The sequence below is a fragment of the Paramisgurnus dabryanus genome, chromosome 19, assembly GCF_030506205.2.
Source record: "Paramisgurnus dabryanus chromosome 19, PD_genome_1.1, whole genome shotgun sequence".
Classification (NCBI taxonomy): Eukaryota; Metazoa; Chordata; class Actinopteri; order Cypriniformes; family Cobitidae; genus Paramisgurnus; species Paramisgurnus dabryanus.
This window is the reverse complement of record NC_133355.1, coordinates 34,740,683-34,759,347: the sequence shown is the minus strand read 5'-3', so window position 1 is coordinate 34,759,347 and position 18,665 is coordinate 34,740,683. Positions and strand designations below refer to the sequence as shown.

Here is an 18,665-nt window from a genome sequence, read left to right as displayed (position 1 = left end):
GGCCTAACATCACCAAATTGTGTGTAATGCGTAAAAGGTCATGTAAAATATGTATTTTAGCTATGTGAAATGAAAAAAAAATTGCAATCAACTATTTCTTAAGACACATTCAAAAGAAAATCAAGAATTCAGGTGGATAATAGGACCATTTAATTTGCATCAATAATAAATGACATATTGAATGTCTTATTATATATAAACTAGTAACATGTCTGGGAAGTGAATATTGAGGGGAAACAGAGTTTATTTAATCAACTTAATAGCATTTAAAGATAAATCCCCATTATAAGATTTTTTTATGGCAATTATTATTATTTTATAATGCATCATCAAGCTTGTCACATGCATGACTGATGTATTAGTTTTATTTCATTAAATATCCAAATTTTCACACATACTATTTCTTTAACTTTAAGACCAATGTATTGTTAAATTGTTTGTGTGAGTTAAATACTCAAGAAAACATTATTATTAAAAAATTTTAATGTTATTTTAAACCCATCTAAGAAGTCATCAAAAATGACCCCCTAAAACTAGTACCCCCAGTAAATTTCTGCCGCTCCCAGCCCTGTGTACATACCTGTTTTACGTAGGCCTGTGCTTTGTTTCATTCAAGTTTAAAACAGTGGTTGGTAAATAAAGACATTTTGTGTTTAAACTATCATTTAATTTTGTACTTTTTATTATATGCAAATACAAAGATTTTGAAGTTAATGCCTAATGTGGGGACGTCTTGAAATAAGTGCAGTTTAATCCCACAGCCCCATCTAGTGGTTGTGTGCTAAGCAAAACATGCGTCCTTCGCTCCTCTGACAAATGATAATAAAGCAATTTCCACAATGAATATTATTTTATATATGAAGAGTTTGGTTCCAAAACGAGATTAACGGGATACATTTTTCAAAAATCTTGTTTTTTTTATTGTGCACTCCAATTATCAATCAATCTGCAGTTGGTTTGTTTTGATTTAAGCCTAACAGAAAATACAGCTAAGTAGCACAATAAAACATAATAAAAACATGATAAGATTATAATAAACATGCTTTGACAAAAAAATCTCGTTTTGGAAACAAACTATATGCACCTTGCATTTTCCTTACGTCACTGCTTTCATGTGGCATGTTGTCAGATTATTTATGCGGTGCTACAAACATATTCGTCATCGTTTATTGTGAACACGGGCATCCCTGTGTGCAGCACTGTAACAAATTGACGCCGCTTGTTATTGAAACATTTGCGGTGAGGATGTGTTCATGACGTCACCGCAGCACATCGCGTGACGTCACATTCCGGTAAATCGCCGTGTTTTGTCGCGCTTCGATTGGATCGCGCTCTCCGTGCCAAAAAACGGTAGGCTTTCGGTGTAATGACACCATTAAAGGACGCTGATCCGTTCACATCCCGCTTAATGGCAAGCAGCTGATATCTGGTGGACACCGAAGCCTGTTTTTACCAATGTAAATTATGAAAAATCGGGAGTATCAGCAAATAGATCCACAGGCACTCGCGACACCCACGCCGACGCCTCCAACGCGACCTCTTCCCGAGCACAGGAGCAAACGAGCTCGGAGAAAATGGGAGGTGTTTCCCGGGAAAAACCGCTTTTGTTGTGATGGACGCATCATTGTGGCGCGTCAGAGCGGCGTGTTGCCTCTCACGCTCGGGCTTATCCTGCTCACCAGTGGACTGTTTTTCATATTCGAGTAAGTGTAGGGGTTCGGGGTTGTTGGATTTGGTTGATAAATGATAAAATAGATTTGACCAGGGTTTAGTGTCTAATAAAGCAGGACAGAACACATCCATAATGACGCAGGCCCACATATTGTTCATGAAATATTTATTCGACACTGGGATTGGATAGACAGACAGGTAATTAGCTCATGGCTTTATAGTATGTATAGGTTTGGAGTTAAATCTCTTAATGCATTAATATTTGCAGATATTTTTAAGTATCACACTTGTTTGCAGTGATCATTGTATAAATATTGTAATTGGGTTTGATGATTGGGTGATATCTTTTCTCATTCATCTCCCCGGAACCCCGTTTGCGGTAAATTGCAAGAATGTGGTTTCACACACGTGGTTCACAACCTGGTTTGAAAAATATTAAATGTTTTATAATGGTAAATGTGAAATAAACAATCGAGTCACACAACAGTCAACACACACTGGCACCTTCATGTAAAAGTAAATGATGATGTTTAAGCCATTTATTTTAGTTTCAAAATTAGATTTTGTTGAATGCTACAAATCTGAGATCTTATTATTTTGTTATTTTAGTCTTAGGATACTCTTTAAATTGAGCAAAAGTGAAATGAAGTAGTCCAAAATTAATAAATAAAAAACAACTACATGTTGAACTTTATGGTTTTTTAATGGATACTTGTTAATATTTGTAAAAGGTATTCTTAAAAGTAGTGTAACTGAACAGAACAGTTGAGAACATAACTGAACAGTTGAGTCGGCCCCATGACACATACACTTTTACTTTAAATCTTCACAAATGTTCTACTAGATTGCGTTATTTCTGTCCATGTTTATTCTGTTACCATTTTTTTTTTTTCGATACTTTCAAAAAGTTTTTGTTAATTAATCTTGGATTCAAAGTGTACAAGGCATTTGTTTTGTGTTGACCATTAGAGTTGTAACAGTGCTAAGGTTTTTAGATTATATACATTTTGAACATCTTTTCTAGTCTTACTTTATATAATTAGAGTTTATTCTCATCATGAATATAGCATTAGAAGCTGGCATGGCATTTAAAAGAAAGAAAGTCCACTCCATCCATGAGGATTATTAAATGAACTATGTCATTATGTGCCAGTCATTATAACAATGCAAAAATGTTTTTGAAATCGACTTTCAAAAATAAACCTATCCCGAAAAATGTTCACTGGTGTAAAAAATGTCACTGCAAATCTTTTTGTGGCATCTTTGGGCACATATTTGTGCTAAAGCTTGTCTAAAGTATCTGTAAGATTTAGAATAACAATATAATTTACTTAATAGTGGCTCATTGTATTCTGATCCAGTTTTACATTTATTGTATTATTACATTAGTGACATGTAGGCCTTTTTTGTAGTTTGAATGTGTACTGTCATTTTTGACACACTTCCTGTTTCGAGCCATTTGCTGACTGCTACAGAACAATCTTGGATTTGTTTCCTGTTGAGCTTTGGACATTTGAATGTAACAGTTTTCAATTTAAAGCTTCCTTATTCCAGAATCAATGTTTCTGTTATTATAGCTGCCCATTCCTGGTGAAACATCTCACCCGCTTCATTCCAGCAATTGGAGGGGTCCTATTTGTTTTTGTGATCATCTCTCTTCTTCAGACAAGCTTCACAGACCCTGGGATTCTGCCCAGAGCAACTCCAGAAGAGGCTGCAGACATTGAGAAACAGATTGGTCAGTGAGAACACTTTCAACAAGAGACACATTCACTTTTACACCTGGTATTTGAATCCGTCTTTTTTTGTCCACTTTCGACCTGATTAATTTGTGGGGGTGGTTTGTGGAGACTGTGGGCAGAGTCCCTCTGCTTTCGTTTAAACATGAGCGGGAGATATAACTAGTTTATATTGATGCGTATATTGAACATAATCATTATACATATTCTTTATTATCAGGAAAATACCTGAAAAGGTTTGAAGAACAGCAATATAAATATATCCTTAAGACATTTTCTGGAGCTGCGTGTCATAGCTGTGTGTGTTTGGTTCTTCGTCTGCAGTGCATAATGAGTTTCTGCAGGAGAGCGCCCTCTGGCTTTTGGATGTAGCAGCATTTCACCGTAATTCATTGAGAAGCAAAGCAAGCATCATCGGCCGATTTATCGGTCACCCCTAGAAATGTATCTGTAAGAGCTTTCTTTGATATTGCAGCACAGTTGTGCTACGTTCACACGCTCGCAAAATGAAACGACTGAAAGAGGTGGAGAGCAAACAATTCAGTTTTATCAATGAAAGCCTAAAGATCATGCTGATTATTGTTGGTTTGTGTTAGAAGTCATGACCAATGAAAAACATTGTGCTCGGTACATTACTTTAGATTAAGAGGCGGGGTTTACATTTAGTAGGCGTTTTATGTTGCAGCTCAAACACATTCAACCACATGAGGTCTACACCACAAAAGCAATCGGGACAAAAATGTCTGAAACTGCTGAATGTAGCATCTATTTACATATATATCTATGGTCCGAGGTGGTGTGAAAGAGTGGAGGGGTATTTATATATTGCCGCTTTTCCATTGCATAGTGTCAGCTTACTTCACTTTTGCTTGGTTAGCTTTTCTATTGAATTTAGTATCACTTAAAAGTGGGAGGGATTATAGGTGTGTTGTTATATTGGTGTTGCCTACTGCTGTTACATAATACATGTGAGAGCATCATTGGAATGGTATACATTCCCATACATTCATGTATTTGTCAGTTCGCCACAAAATCAAAATTGACCACCACAAATAAATGTTTGCACATTGCATTTATCACTATACCTCTGTCTTGCATCTATACAATCACCCGCGGCTTCGGTCAACGCGCTCCGCTGAGCCAAGTCTAAAGATGCTGTGCATGCGGACGTTCGCATTGCGACTGTGCTGCCACAAACTCAAGTCTAGAAAACACTGTATAGTATTACGGATTTTCAACCTGTGCATGCTTTTTCCGCAAAAAGGGAGTTTAGGAACTTACAACAAATCACAGATGACAACAGGTTTGCTCAAGACTGGGCAAGCACGAAGGTTAAGCTGATCTTGCGTTTGGCATGACGCTGGTAGTGACGATTCTCTCAGACCAATCCGTGATCTTCAGTGTTTTCACATCACATTGTAGTATCAGGTCAGCCCACTTGGAACCTTAACCAAGGTTGTACTAAAAAAGTATCTGGTACTACTTACTGCACCCAGTGGAAAATCCCCCAAAGTAAACTGACCTGACCCAACCTGTGGGGTACTATGCAGTGGAAAAGCACCATATGTGACCCTGGCGCCACAAAACCAAAGGTCTACCGGGTATATTTGTACAAAAAGCCAAAAATGCATGGGTCAAAATGATTGGTTTTTCTTTTATGCCAAAAAGGTCAAAAACTTGGATAGAGCTAAATTGTGATTAAAATTGGCCAGAAACTCACCAACAAACTTTGCGTTGCTACCCATTCCTTGGGGGTTTTCAATTCAAGTTTGGTTTTCACATAAAAGCTTACAATTTCTGCCATTCAGTCAACAATGTCAAGCGGTAAGTCAGTAGAGAGAACTAAAACAAACCTTTTCATTAGTAATATACGTTGTTGGACTTGGACTTTGAACTTTAAATGCAATCTTGTTAATATTTAGATTTTTTGCACTCTCAATTTCCAGATTTTCAAATCGTTGTGTATGTATCGGCCCAAAATGTTCTTATCCTAATAATTGATTTAGCTTTCAGATGATGTATAAATCTTAAATTGGCTTGAAACCAAATATGTAGATTTTACTATTATTAAAAATGCTACAGAAAAGAGCTGTAGGGCTTGGTATCACACAACAAAGACCATCTCTGCACAAATCTATATAATATGTTAGAAGATTAGTTACTTTGCTGACTGTATTTAAATTTTAATTAAATGTACCTACATTCTGATTATTTTTTTTTTTGTGGTAATAATAAGAAATTGCATGGAATGGCACAAGCTTTTCGATTGCTTTTTTGCTTATAGTTTGGTATGCTATGAATGTATGTTTCATTTACCTTAGCATGCGAATTAAAGTGCTAATAATACATTGATTTTGAATTGAATACAAATAGATTTATTTGAGGTATATTTTAAAGCTTTTCCAGTTGTTTTTGGAATTTCAGGAGCCTTTTAATGCTTAAATCTGATTCAAATCCTAATGTGTAGTTCTGTTGATTTCCTCCTAGACAAGCCGACTAGCTCATCATCCTACCGCCCCCCTCCGCGCACCAAAGAGGTCGTCATCAACCAGCAGGTGGTTAAACTGAAGTACTGCTTTACCTGTAAGATTTTCCGCCCTCCTCGCACCTCCCACTGTAGCCTGTGTGATAACTGTGTGGGTGAGTATGAGGATTGTACCAGAAACAGATTATATTTACATATTCATTCACACAGAATGAACACTGCATGTCTGGTAACTCAGCTTATAGCCAATAACTACATATTTTTACAAGGCAGTGCAGTTTTATTTTTGTTATTTTAGTAGAGAGAGACAAGAAAAGCTAGGGAGGAAGAGAGGGCATTAGGTTGGCAAAAGGACCAATAGATAGATGTAATGGTTTACATTAGAAAGGAAAGTTTACCAGAAAATTAAGTTCTGTCATTATTTACTCGTCCTCATGTTTTTCTTAACCTGTATGAGTTTCATTATTTTGTTGAAACATGAGGGGGAAAATCTAAATAACAACCTACAGTAGCAACCACATAGCAAACAACCACACTGAACACATTAACTACTACATTTCCAGCACCAATGCATCATGGGAGAAAGCTGGTTATAACTTAAATACCCTATTTTATGATAGTACTTTCATGTCTTTAAAATATTGTCTTACCTCTGTCTTTCTAAAAATTTGCTGTATAAATTTGTAGCTTCATATTTCAGCGAGCAGGTTTAAATTGTTCTGTATTAGAGTCTGTGAGGTCTTCATATAATTTATATTATATATAAATATGAATACTTAATATATACATATTTTTTTCTTTAAATTATACATGCGCCTGTGTGTGTGTGTGTATGTGTATATGTTTTATTCTGCAAAAAAATAAGTTGCGATTAATCATTTTGCAGCCCTGCTGACAGACTCTTTAATTGCTGTTATAATAATTAAGGAACAAATCCCTGATAGCAGCTGTCTTCTGTGTTTGATAGAGCGGTTTGATCATCACTGCCCCTGGGTCGGGAACTGTGTGGGAAAACGCAACTATCGCTTTTTCTACACCTTCATCGTGTCGCTGTCTCTTCTCACAGCCTTCATCTTTGGTTGTGTAACTACACACCTGGCTCTGAGTATGTGTACTTGCATATCACTGGCGTGTTTGGTTTGGTGTTTGTACGTGCAGACAAACTTGCGCTGGCATCCATTGATGTTATTTTAGACCAGGGCTAGTCAACTGGCGGCCCGCGGGCCAACTGCGGCCCGCCAATCATCTTTATCCGGCCCGCCGGTCACCTTTGGCCGTTTCTCAATCGGAAGGCTGCAGCCTCCGGAGGTCGCATATGCAAACTGCATACGTCATCAAGTTTAAGTTAACTGAGCATTGCATTCACAAATCATAAGCATATTACAACAATTTACGATTAACTAAGAATAATAGTCAACTTTATAATTGTTAAAATTCTGAAATAAGACTTAATGACGTTATAGCCTGGAAATGCGACCTCCGGAGGCTGCAGCCTTATTGAGAAACGACTATAGTCTGATTTAAATTCAGCGTGATTACTTTTACCTTTCCACTGTACAAGACAACACAGAAAGGGGCTGTGTAGGGTGCCAATCATCTGCGGGTGCGGAATTATCTGATCCAATTCGAGCTTTGGATGCATTCAGGAAAATAAACTTATGCGACTACACCGCATGTGACGCGGCGACCGGAAGTGATGTATTTCAGTGTGTTCCAATCAAAACTGTGCAAAGTTAAAATTATTAATTATTTTTTGTTTTACTTTATCAGTAACACTTGAATACTTTAATTGCTGGTAAGTAAATTATTAACTATACTCGTAGATTTAAGGTTTTCTCCCATGACAGATTTACAATTAAACTACATTTTCATTTCGACTGCCACTAGGGGGCGTACTCCCGACAGTTATATCTGTATGTAATGTACAATGGAAAGGCTGTTAAGCCTATATATCTATAAAATATTAAAAAAAGAAAATGTAGTGCAATTTTAGTCATTGGGAGAAGACTATATGTTGTGAGTAGTTGACATGTAACAATTAATGAAAGTTAAACAGTTATAAACAAAATATGTTTAGGAGTGTTGATCTTTTACACTTTTACTATTAACATTTGGCTCTTACATGTTAAACTGCAATTGTTTTAAATATTAATAAAGAAAATATGAGTTTTCAGTAATTAAAAGGCTTTTAAGTTTCAATTTTTTTTTGAAAATGCATGTTTTTAATATGTTTTTTTCAAATATACTACAACAAAGGTAACAAAAACGACAACAACACACACATATATATGGTAATAGTAAAAAATATATCAAAAGTAAAAATAGGGGTAAAAGTTTGGCCCGCGTCATATTTACAATTTTTAAATCTGGCCCCTGAAGAAAAGTAGTTGAAGACCCCTGTTTTAGACATTCATTTAGTTTTAGTCCTCCTGTGTCTCTCACTATGAGCAACTTTTCCATTTCGATTCATGTACATAAAGTATAGCCCAGTTTACATCAGGTAATTTAAATTAATTTATTGATGGTCAGACATTAAACATGTGTCAGCAGCATGAGTCTGTGGAGTCTAGTTTAAGTTTTTAGTGACTAATGTCATCTCTTATAGGGTCACAAGGAGGAAATGGGCTGGTCATCGCCATTCAAGAAAGTCCTGCCAGATATCCTTTCATCTCTAATCTTTTAGATTTCAGATTTGTTCAACTAGATGACACACTGGCTATGTTTACACGCACAACATTTTGTCAATCCGATTGCAGGATACGGCAGTACAGTTTACATGCACCCTGAACATTGCAATCTGATTGAAATGATATAGAATGTACATGTAAACAAAAATTTAAAACAAACGTCTGCACGAGCATCCCAATGACTTTTCGTAACCCAAATACTAATAGCTGATAAACGAAATCCTTTCATATTTAACCCGCAGATAAAAATCGACTTACGGAAACAGTTTAAAGGAAAACACCAGAGTTTTTCAATATTTAACTATGTTCTTACCTCAATTAATCCATACCTATCTTTTTTCAATGCGTGCACTTTTAATCTTTGTACAGCGCGTCATGAATGTGTTAGCATTTAGTCTAGCCCCATTTATTCCTTAGGATCCAAACAGGGATGAATTTAGAAGCCACCAAACACTTCCATGTTTTCCTATTTAAAGACTGTTACATGAGTACTTACACAAGTAAGTATGGTGGCACAAAATAAAACGTGGAGATTTTCTAAGCGGATAAAAATAAAGAACTATATTGTATAGCGGAAGAGCACTTAGTTTGCAGCACTTCGACCTCGGGCGCAGTAATATTGAAGAATAAAAAGTTTGAGTGAGAGGGGATCAGGAGTAGTGATGGTCAACCCAGATCTTTTTAAAGGAGTCACTCACTAATATGATCCGGGTTGTGCGAGTCACTTGATTAAAATCTCCCAATTGCTAAAGAAACTTGTTCCTAGTCCTGTGTTTCCACTTAACAATGACATTAATTAAAAAAAAAAAAAGTTAAACTTCTTATAGACGGTTTCATCGGACGCACGTGCGCTGACGCGATACACGTCTGGATCTGAACTTTACTTCCGGTTTAGTTTTTTTTAATGGTCTGACTAGTTGATACGTGTCTTTTGACAACAAATGCCTCGTCGAAAATAACAAATGTTTTGGTTTCCTAGGTTAATTCAGCCACACAGTCGCTCATCCGCGCAAGAACATGATCTTGTGAGTGAGTCACTACTCCAGCAGTCCTCCCATTTGAAACATTTGCAGTAGCCTTCTACCCAAAACATTGTGCCACTCAAATATTGCAACAAATCAATAATAACATGAGCAAGGCTCATTTCTCCTAGTCCAGGATGCTCTATGAGTTGCGAGTCACTTTCTGTGTGAACCCCAGAGTTGCCGACCAACTCAGCATCGCACGCATCCCTTTGTACTTGGAGCTGCAGGAAATTATCCTATGATCCGGAATAGCAGACTGTGGCTCACTCAGGCCCTCCGGTCGACGTTTGGTGATGTAAATTAACTCTTATGGCAAGCTATAGAACTTATGGCAGCCTTTGTAGAGAGATTTGTTGAAATTCTGTTGGTAAACATTTCAAGAGCTTTGTGTTTGATAGGATTTCTCATTTTTGATGCAAAATCTTGGAGGACTCAACTGACTCGGGTTAATGGTCACTAAGGACCCATGATTCCCAAATCATTTTAGGGATGGGGTTAAATTATCAGAGTTTCGAGTGATCCACTCATCACTAGTCAGGAGTGAAGATGTTACTGCGTGGCCGAAGTGCTGCAAACTAAGCGCTCTTCTGCCGTACAATATAGTTCTAATTTTTTATCTTGTTAAATTTTTTTTATTTTAATTCAGTTGGTAACACTTAAATTTAAGTGAAAAGGTTAAAGAGTAACTAAACCCTAAACCAACTTTTTTTAGTTAATGATGTGTAAGAATGATGCTTTATTAGTGCTGTTCATTGATTTTAGTAAATTTTTTGACATTTGGATATAAAGTGTTTCAATACTCCAATATATGGTGTAGAAACATCTGAGTGCTGCCCTCTTCAGGTTGAACGGTGGCTACTGCAGTTGAATTTTCCTATTGGATGTTGGGTCCAAAAAATGACTCGTGACGTAAGCAGGTTCAAGCTCACCACGCCCTTGTTACGATCTCACCACACACTTAGTTCATCCCCTCTGTCTCCGTTGGGATCTGCCCACTTTTCTTGCATTTTTCAAATATTGCAGTGGGTGGAGTCAGGCTCTGACCAGGGGTTTAGTTACTCTTTAATCCAAATTTTACTTTTAACTGTATGGTAACAGTACTGATAGTCTTCATTATGCCCTTAACTCCAGCTCACTGCTCTTGAATTAGTGGTCTGCTTTTTTTCTGTGTGGTCCATTTTGGGCCTCTCAGGCTTCCATACATACCTTGTAGCTGCAAATCTTACCACCAATGAGGATGTGAGTGTATTTATTTATAATTTAAGTGGTCTAGTTAAAGGGACAGTATGTAAGAAATGTATATCAATTAATCATAAAATGGCCCTGATATGTCACTAGACATTAAGAAATCATTTTCATTTTCAAATACTTATATCACTCACAACAGTGGTCTGGCCAGGATATTGTCATTTAAAAGTGAAGTTGCAGCCCTCAACTGATGTTGATGTTGTCATTTTGTGTATTGGCCACCAGTTGTGTGATTGCAGTACCAGTTTTGGCCACAATCCTACATACTATTCCTTTAAAATTGGACATTTAGTTTTGTGAGAGTGCTTTGTTTTCTCTAAATGCAGCATATTTTGTGATCTCAGATTAAAGGTTCCTGGTCAGCAAAAAGTGGAAATGAAGATGTTGGAAATCCTTACAGCTATAACAATATCATCAAAAACTGCTGTGCTGTCCTCTGTGGACCCATGCCGCCCAGGTGAGATATCTGAGTTAATATACAAAATAAGCAATTAATAAGCAAACAAATTAATTTATTTTATTCCTAAAATGTCATTTTTAAGATTTTAAAAGCAGAGAGTTTTTTAAAAACCAAAATTATTATGGATTTTTCAATTCAATTCAATTCAATTTTATTTATATAGCGCTTTTCACAATTTGTGATTGTTTCAAAGCAGCTTTACAGTAATAGAAGCAGTGGAAAGCTTAAAAAAACGACAGATAGCACAACATAATACACGATAGCAGCTAAATTTGCTGCGGCTATGAATCAACATTATAAGCGTGCGTATTGCTAATGTAACGTAAAGAAGAGGGTGCTAAGTAAAGCCCAAGAAGGCTGCCTCCCCGGGTTGAAAAACCCCCTATGAGAAAAAAAACCCCAGACTCAGCAGGGGAAGTAAAAAAAGTCTTAGGAGGAAAAAACCCTTGGGAGATATATTTATATATACGTTGAAACGATTAAGGAGATTAGGCGGAGGTAAAGCGGGTTCTGCTGGTGGTCGTTGGTCATGCATCAGCTGGGCATCACGTTGACGGTCTGCCGGTGAGTCAGAGGTGTGCCAACTTTCACATTTACCGGAACTGGGTCTGTTTGTCTCAAGTGTCCTCGGAGACGAGGACGAGACATGAAGAAAGAAAAACAAAACCCAATTAGCGTAGGGGCCATTCATATGTATGAATACATATCAATACATTTCAGATACAACGCACTAATTCCCATTGTTACATTTGTTGTCCCATAGGTTAATTATTTGTTTTACATTTTAGTTTAGGACAACTGTGGTGTTTTACCTTTTTTGAGACGTGTATAAAACAGTTGGGTGCACTCTTAAAAATAGAGGTTTTTTTTAAAGGTTCTTCACTGTGATCCCATAAGCCACTTCAAGCCACTTAGGGTGCACTCATATTATACCTAATAGGACCTTTTTAAAACACAAAATAATTGTAACATCACTGACCAAACCTACATATATTCTATTGTTATTCTGTAAATCAAGCCTGTTTATTGCTGCAGCATACTTAAAATATCCTCTTTTTAGTTTGATTGACAGGCGAGGGTTTGTGCCCTCTGATGACTCCGTTCAGACCAGCCCTGTAGAAACTCAACTTCCAGCAGCTAAAAACGACATAAACATGGTAGGACGAGCCATCACCTCAGGCCGACCTTCACCACCACCACCAACTCCACCCCCTGGCCTAACCCCACAGCAACCTGACATCATCTCCATTCAAAACCACTCAACAGCCTGACTCTCTGTGTCTGATTCAAACCAAGTATCATCTGTTGTTTAATGTGCTTTGGGGGACGTCCCTGACAAACAGCATTGGGTTTGTGGGCTGCATCCAAGTGCGTTTGTCTCAGATGTGTTTAGTAGAGTTGTTAGGACTGTGCTGTTTTGCTCACTTATCTTGATGAGGTTTATGTGGTGTACTTGAAAGAGAGATGCATGCATTCTAAGGTGCCCTATATAGAACCTCCCTCATATGGGTTAGGGTGTAGATGGTTTACAGAAATTGGGCATCGCTGCTGCATTTCATGTTGCAGAAATGTAAGGTGTTTTTGCAAAGAAAGAGGAAGTGAAATGTCTGGCTTCCTGTAGCATTAGGTGCAGGTACTAAACTGGAAAGGCACTGTTTGTGTCAGATGGGTGTGTTTGTTTCTGAAGAGGTTTATGTATAGATTTGCTGGCTCTGTTTGTCTCTGGAGACCTCTACTTCTTCTGAAAGGTTATGATAAGTAATGCATCATGTTTGTTTATTTAAGCTGTTTGTTAATGCATTACAAGTTATTTTTAATATTTTTTTTTGTGCTGTTTTCAAACAAATCTTAATTTGTGTTTTATAAAAAGTTTTCTTATGCTCAGATATAGTCACAAACCGAAAGTGCCTCTTACCACATCTGTAATCAAGCAAACAGATTTTGTGTGTTTTTATCCGGGTTTAATTCCCTTCATAGAGACAGTAACTTGATCATGAAAAGAAATATACTTCTAATAGCTATGTAAAAAATGAATCTGGTGCTCATTGGCTTACATATTGGTGCTAATTCATCTCAGGGTGTAATGCAATGGCATTGTTTACTGTTAAGGTTACAGAGGAACCGTGTAGGAATACAAACACATGCCTTGTGGTTGTGTATCTCTGCTTGTATGTGTGTAGTGGTTTGCCCGTGAAAACGATGATTTCCTTGTGAGATTTAATGGATAGCAGAATGTGTGTAAAAGGGTCTTAATCTTCTTGATATTTTTTTTTAATGCAGAACAATCCTGAAAATTTCCCTGAACATTTTGAATATTTGTAACATATTTTGCATTTGTACTAATGTCAAGAATGCATTTTGATGTCAAATAAATGTTTTTCAAACTTATATCCCATAATTCCTGTGCTGCATGTAAATCACTGTCTTGTTTTAGTTGTTATGCATGAAGCTCATGTAGAACAAGTACTTTTCAGTCCCTACATTTTTCCCAGCATGCAATACAAATAAGCATCTGTGATTAAGGACACTTGAAGTGCTTCTAGACATTAACCTTATCTCTGTGTGTGTGTGTGTGTGTGTGTGTGTGTGTGTGTGTGTGTGTGTGTGTGTGTGTGTGTGTGTGTGTGTGTGTGTGTGCATGTCTGTTTAGGAAAAAGATTGCCTGGATTTTGCCCTGTCTTGTGCCAGTTGATGGTTCAGTAGGCAAAAGCAGGGGTTTATGGGGAGGTTGGTAAGACCATAGCCAAGTGTATGGGACATATGTTTGATCCACGTGCTTTGGGCCTGCATGCTGCTTGACTGCAGTGATTGTTGCCACAATGGCAGTATTACAGGGAACAATGCCTGACGTCTTTACAGTATCTGCTTAGCTCTGCCCCTTCACCCATTCTGACCACTTAAAACTATTTCATGTATATGACAACTTCCTGTTTGGTTTGCATTAAGATGTATGTACAACTTCTTATATTTTCAACTTATTATATTTATCATTTGCTTGTTTGCAAATTCAGAGTATCATTCCATGGGCCTAAAATTTAAGCGAATATAAAAAAACTTAAAAAACAGGACTTTTTGTCTATCTTGGCATGCTGTTAGTCATGCTTATAAGAAACAATTATCTTCTATTACAGCATACCACACTAATGCGAGTCACTTGGAATATTTTCATCTTATTTGGTAAAACTGAAATGTAATGGTGGATGTGGTTGCTTCACCATTTTGAGCCCCATATAAGATAACAACAGAATGATTAATTTAAAAAGAAAAGTTTAAACTGTATAAAGAAAGTCATATGGCATGATGTTAATATGTACAGTTTTAATAATAGCCCGTAAAGTGTTCATTTGGGCACATTTACACCTGGAGTGTTACTCTGCCAGTAATGTTAATTGATGGATTGTTTGGTTCTCATCTTGTGACCAATTGTGAGGTGTCAGGTTTTAAAATGTCTAAATGCAAATTACATTTAGAGCTATGACGAGGAAGTTTTTTTAGCAATGAACCATGCTGTCACGATTAGAAAATTAAAGATCATATTGGATAACAAACCAGTAAAGGTGAGAGTCCAAACAAACCAAATCGTTTGCATTACTTTTAGATGTAGTGTAAGATTTAATTGGAACCATGGCTTTTCTCTCTTAAAGATTACTAGTTGTGAGGTTTCAATTACACTTTTTGATTAATCATTATTACCGATACTAACTGTCATCAAACAACTCACATTTTTGTCTTTTTCTCTTATAAAGGTGTTGTGTGCAGAGGAATATAACATTACTTTAATTCCTTTAGGATTTTTTATTTTTATTTTGAAGCTTGACATCCTATCGTCAGACTCATTCATATCTTTTCCATTGAGTTGTGTTTGAGGCTCAGTAAAAACATCACTTTTTAATTTTGAATGGACTATAACCTTTTAAAAAGGTGTAAGTGAAACTGGTTGTCTCTTTTACCATGTTCACACTGTCAGTCCTGTTTCTTTATTTATTCCAAAATATTCAAATTGCATTTTTGGAAATCTGCATAGCTTTTTACTTTTCACGTTCTTACACCATAAGGACATCAGACGTTGTTGCAGAAGCGAGGTTGTTGTGTTATTGCCGATTTGCAACAAGGAATAAGACAGCCTCAGTTTTCTGCCGCTGCTTTATTAGACGCAGTTGTCCAGAACCGTGCTACAGGACACACAAATCGGATCTAAACCGTTGCGATGCACAGTGTGTGGACAGTCAGTCATTGCAATTGGATAGGCACTGATTTAAACTGACAGTGTGAACATTATCTTTGATGAATAAATGTATTCGGAAAGTTCAATAAAAAAGTAAACACTTGCGTGTTGCTTTTATATAGTTCATTATGTATGTGTTCCCTGGGTTGGAACCCATGCCCTTTTGCGCTGCTGATGCTCCACCACCATTGAGCTATACAGAAGTGCTTGATTATAACCGAGTGCAGTATATAGCAGAAGAGAAGCAAAGTCATTATTACAACATCTGATCTGCTTGACTCATCAGTTATGTTTTCTTGTATTTGGCTTACTGCTTAACAGTTTAAGGTTTTGCTTTGATCTAAAATATGGACTGCTGACTAAAGTCTCCTACTTTCTCTCTTTTTGTGTTTGTCGTCGTTACAGTGCACAGAGGCTACCAATGGTCTTGTGGAAACTGCCTCTCACTCTCCATTACTCACAAGCTCCTGTCCACAAGCCAAGCCCCAAGCAGTGCCACCTGTACTGGACCCTATACCAGAGGTTGTCCGTTCTCATGCCTCAAGGACGTCCAAAGTCACCGAAAGCCGCCCTGCAAACAACACCCCTCACAAACACCATTCACACCACAGAACCAAGGGCAAACAAGCCATTTCTAACTCCCACGGGTCATCTAACTCTTCTTTAAAACCCATTCACAGACACAGTTCAAGAGGGCATAGAGACTTGAAGAGCAAAGACTCAAAAATCAGCTCTGTGCACCATGATTCAAAACTCAGTTAATGGAGTGTTTCTGAACATACAGCTCAAAACTATTTCAATAAACTGCCAACAGAATTATACTGTAAGAGTGAGGACTTATCAGACTGGATGAAGTGATGAAGCAGTATAGACTTCCCTTATGAGAGCTGCTTAATTAAATGGAAAATGATGTAATTCATTTGCATTTGTTGTTTTAATGACATTTCAAGCACAAAGACGTCCTATTGTTTTCAAGTGCTCTGCAACTGCGGGCAATTCTCATTGGAACCAATCAATCAATCCTACAACAGGTTCCCAAAGAGCTTTATTGGAACAGCAATAATGGAACATTAAAACCAGTATGAAAGACATAAACTCTGGGATCCATTTTCACAAGTTTTTCAATTTTAGATGACGGCTTCAAAAGCTTGGAGCCAGTCTATATGCAAAAAACAAAACAGTCAAGAGCATGCCAGAAAAATGCTGTTCATTGGTGAACAACATGGGTCTTTTCACAATTTCCACCCTTGATCCAGCATGATATTGTAACAAAATGGTATAATGTTTAAAAAGTGTACACCTTGCAATCGTTAAGACAAACATGTCCAATTTATGGATAACCATTATTACTCTCATAATAGTGCTGCCAGTCTGAGCTTACCTCCAAATCTTGTTACGTCTGCTGTTCTTATTAATGTCCTGCCCGCGTCTGTCTATCAAAAATTAGTAATTAAAAATGTCTATATGCACTAACCCTCTATATGCAGCAATACTGTACTGATTGAAGTGAAACATGCTGTTGTGTGGACATTAGGATGTTTACGTAAGAACAGGAATGTGATGTATTGTTATCCAGGTTTTGTCTTGAAATATGCAACTGAATGTTATAAAAAAAGTGTTTGTTTCTCATGACCTCTGCGACATTTGCACAAATAAATACAAAATACTTACAGGACAGCTTGGAGTATGTGGGATTTATATTTTATTTATTCACAGAAATAAAGACAATGCTGGCGTAATTTCCTCCTCCTGTATGAGTTTATTTAATCTGTTGAACACAAAAGAAGATATTTTGATAAATGATCAACACAGTTGATGGTAGGCTACCCAGTACTCACTGTGTTGATCATTTATCAAAATATCTTCTTTTTGGGATGATCTCTTTTAACACATGAGAGGCAAAATTACTGGGGCTCTGTTTGAAATGAGGAACTGTCCTACGGCATAAGTAAAACAAAAGCAATGTTTAACATTTAACACATGAATCCAGCACACTGTGCTTAGATCAATTAATTAGCTTTATTTTATAATATATTATGCAGTACCTTCATTGGGACAGTGAGTATTATAAGTGGTTTTCATTTTTACATTTAACTGTTTTCTTTTCAATTGTATATAAGCTGTTTGATATCAATGGAAAAGTCGGCCCTTTAAAAACTTGACATTTTATTATTGATATTTTATTATTATATTACAATTTCTGATTTTTTTATATTACTTTTTATTCAATAATTGTGTATATTTCTGAAATCATGTCTTATGGCATGCTTTTGGTGTAATATTTATTTAAATATTTTGGAGTAATGTTGCATTTATTTGTTATCTGTTTTGTCATTGTGTAAGAATTCCTTATTAGGTTGCACATTGTACGACATGTTTACATTTTATACAGTAGAAGTATGAGTGGATAGTGGTAGGGGCCCAATTCTTTAACTTCGGCCCTGATGACCACCACCCTTATGAGGTGACAATAGATGTTGTGTGTAAAAAATATTGTATAAACTACAACTTCATGCTCATGTACTTCATACAACTTTATGGGGCACTTTCCCAGACTAGTCCTAGACTAAAATAAATGTAAGAGCTGTCCAAACTGAAAACAACTTGCACTGACATTAAAATACATCAGTGCCCTTTTTTTGCTTCAAAACGCACACAAATAATGTTTTTAGTAAGGCATGTTTGTTAAAATTAGTTATATTTCCTGATTAAACTAAGGCCTAGTCCTGGCTTAAGATAATCCCTGTCCGAGAAACCACCATATATGTATGAAGTTGTGAGGTAAGTTATATTTTTATTTCATATTTTGTTTATCCAAGTTATTTCTGGCCTCCTAACCCTCTTAAATGTTTTAAATTACTTCTAGAGACATCAGATTTATCAGGTTCTTCACATCTTCTTTATGCATGTAAATGTAATGCTTGTGTTGAATATCAAATTAAGTTCATAAAATTTTTTAAATGAAATATCACGACCAAGCAAAAGGTAGCAGCAATGACTAACACATACTATTGTTTGTTATAATTTTAAAATTTATAGTTTTATTTATTTTTTTAGATTTGCTTCCAATTTTATTTATTCATAATTTCACAGAAACAGAAAACTTTCTAAAATATAAAATAACT

General features: G+C 36.5%; 1 protein-coding gene across 1 annotated transcript; it reads left to right on the top strand.

The window, feature by feature from the left end:
* Positions 1 to 1,179: 1,179 nt before the first annotated feature.
* On the top strand, positions 1,180 to 17,317 carry zdhhc18b (zDHHC palmitoyltransferase 18b). The gene is made up of 9 exons (XM_065290826.2): positions 1,180 to 1,703; positions 3,249 to 3,409; positions 5,898 to 6,050; positions 6,863 to 7,000; positions 8,501 to 8,552; positions 10,744 to 10,846; positions 11,200 to 11,312; positions 12,376 to 12,472; positions 15,946 to 17,317. The coding sequence occupies exons 1-9, from the start codon at positions 1,465 to 1,467 to the stop codon at positions 16,300 to 16,302; spliced, it is 1,413 nt and encodes a 470-aa protein (XP_065146898.1). The 5' UTR covers positions 1,180 to 1,464; the 3' UTR covers positions 16,303 to 17,317.
* The last annotated feature ends 1,348 nt before the right edge of the window (positions 17,318 to 18,665 follow it).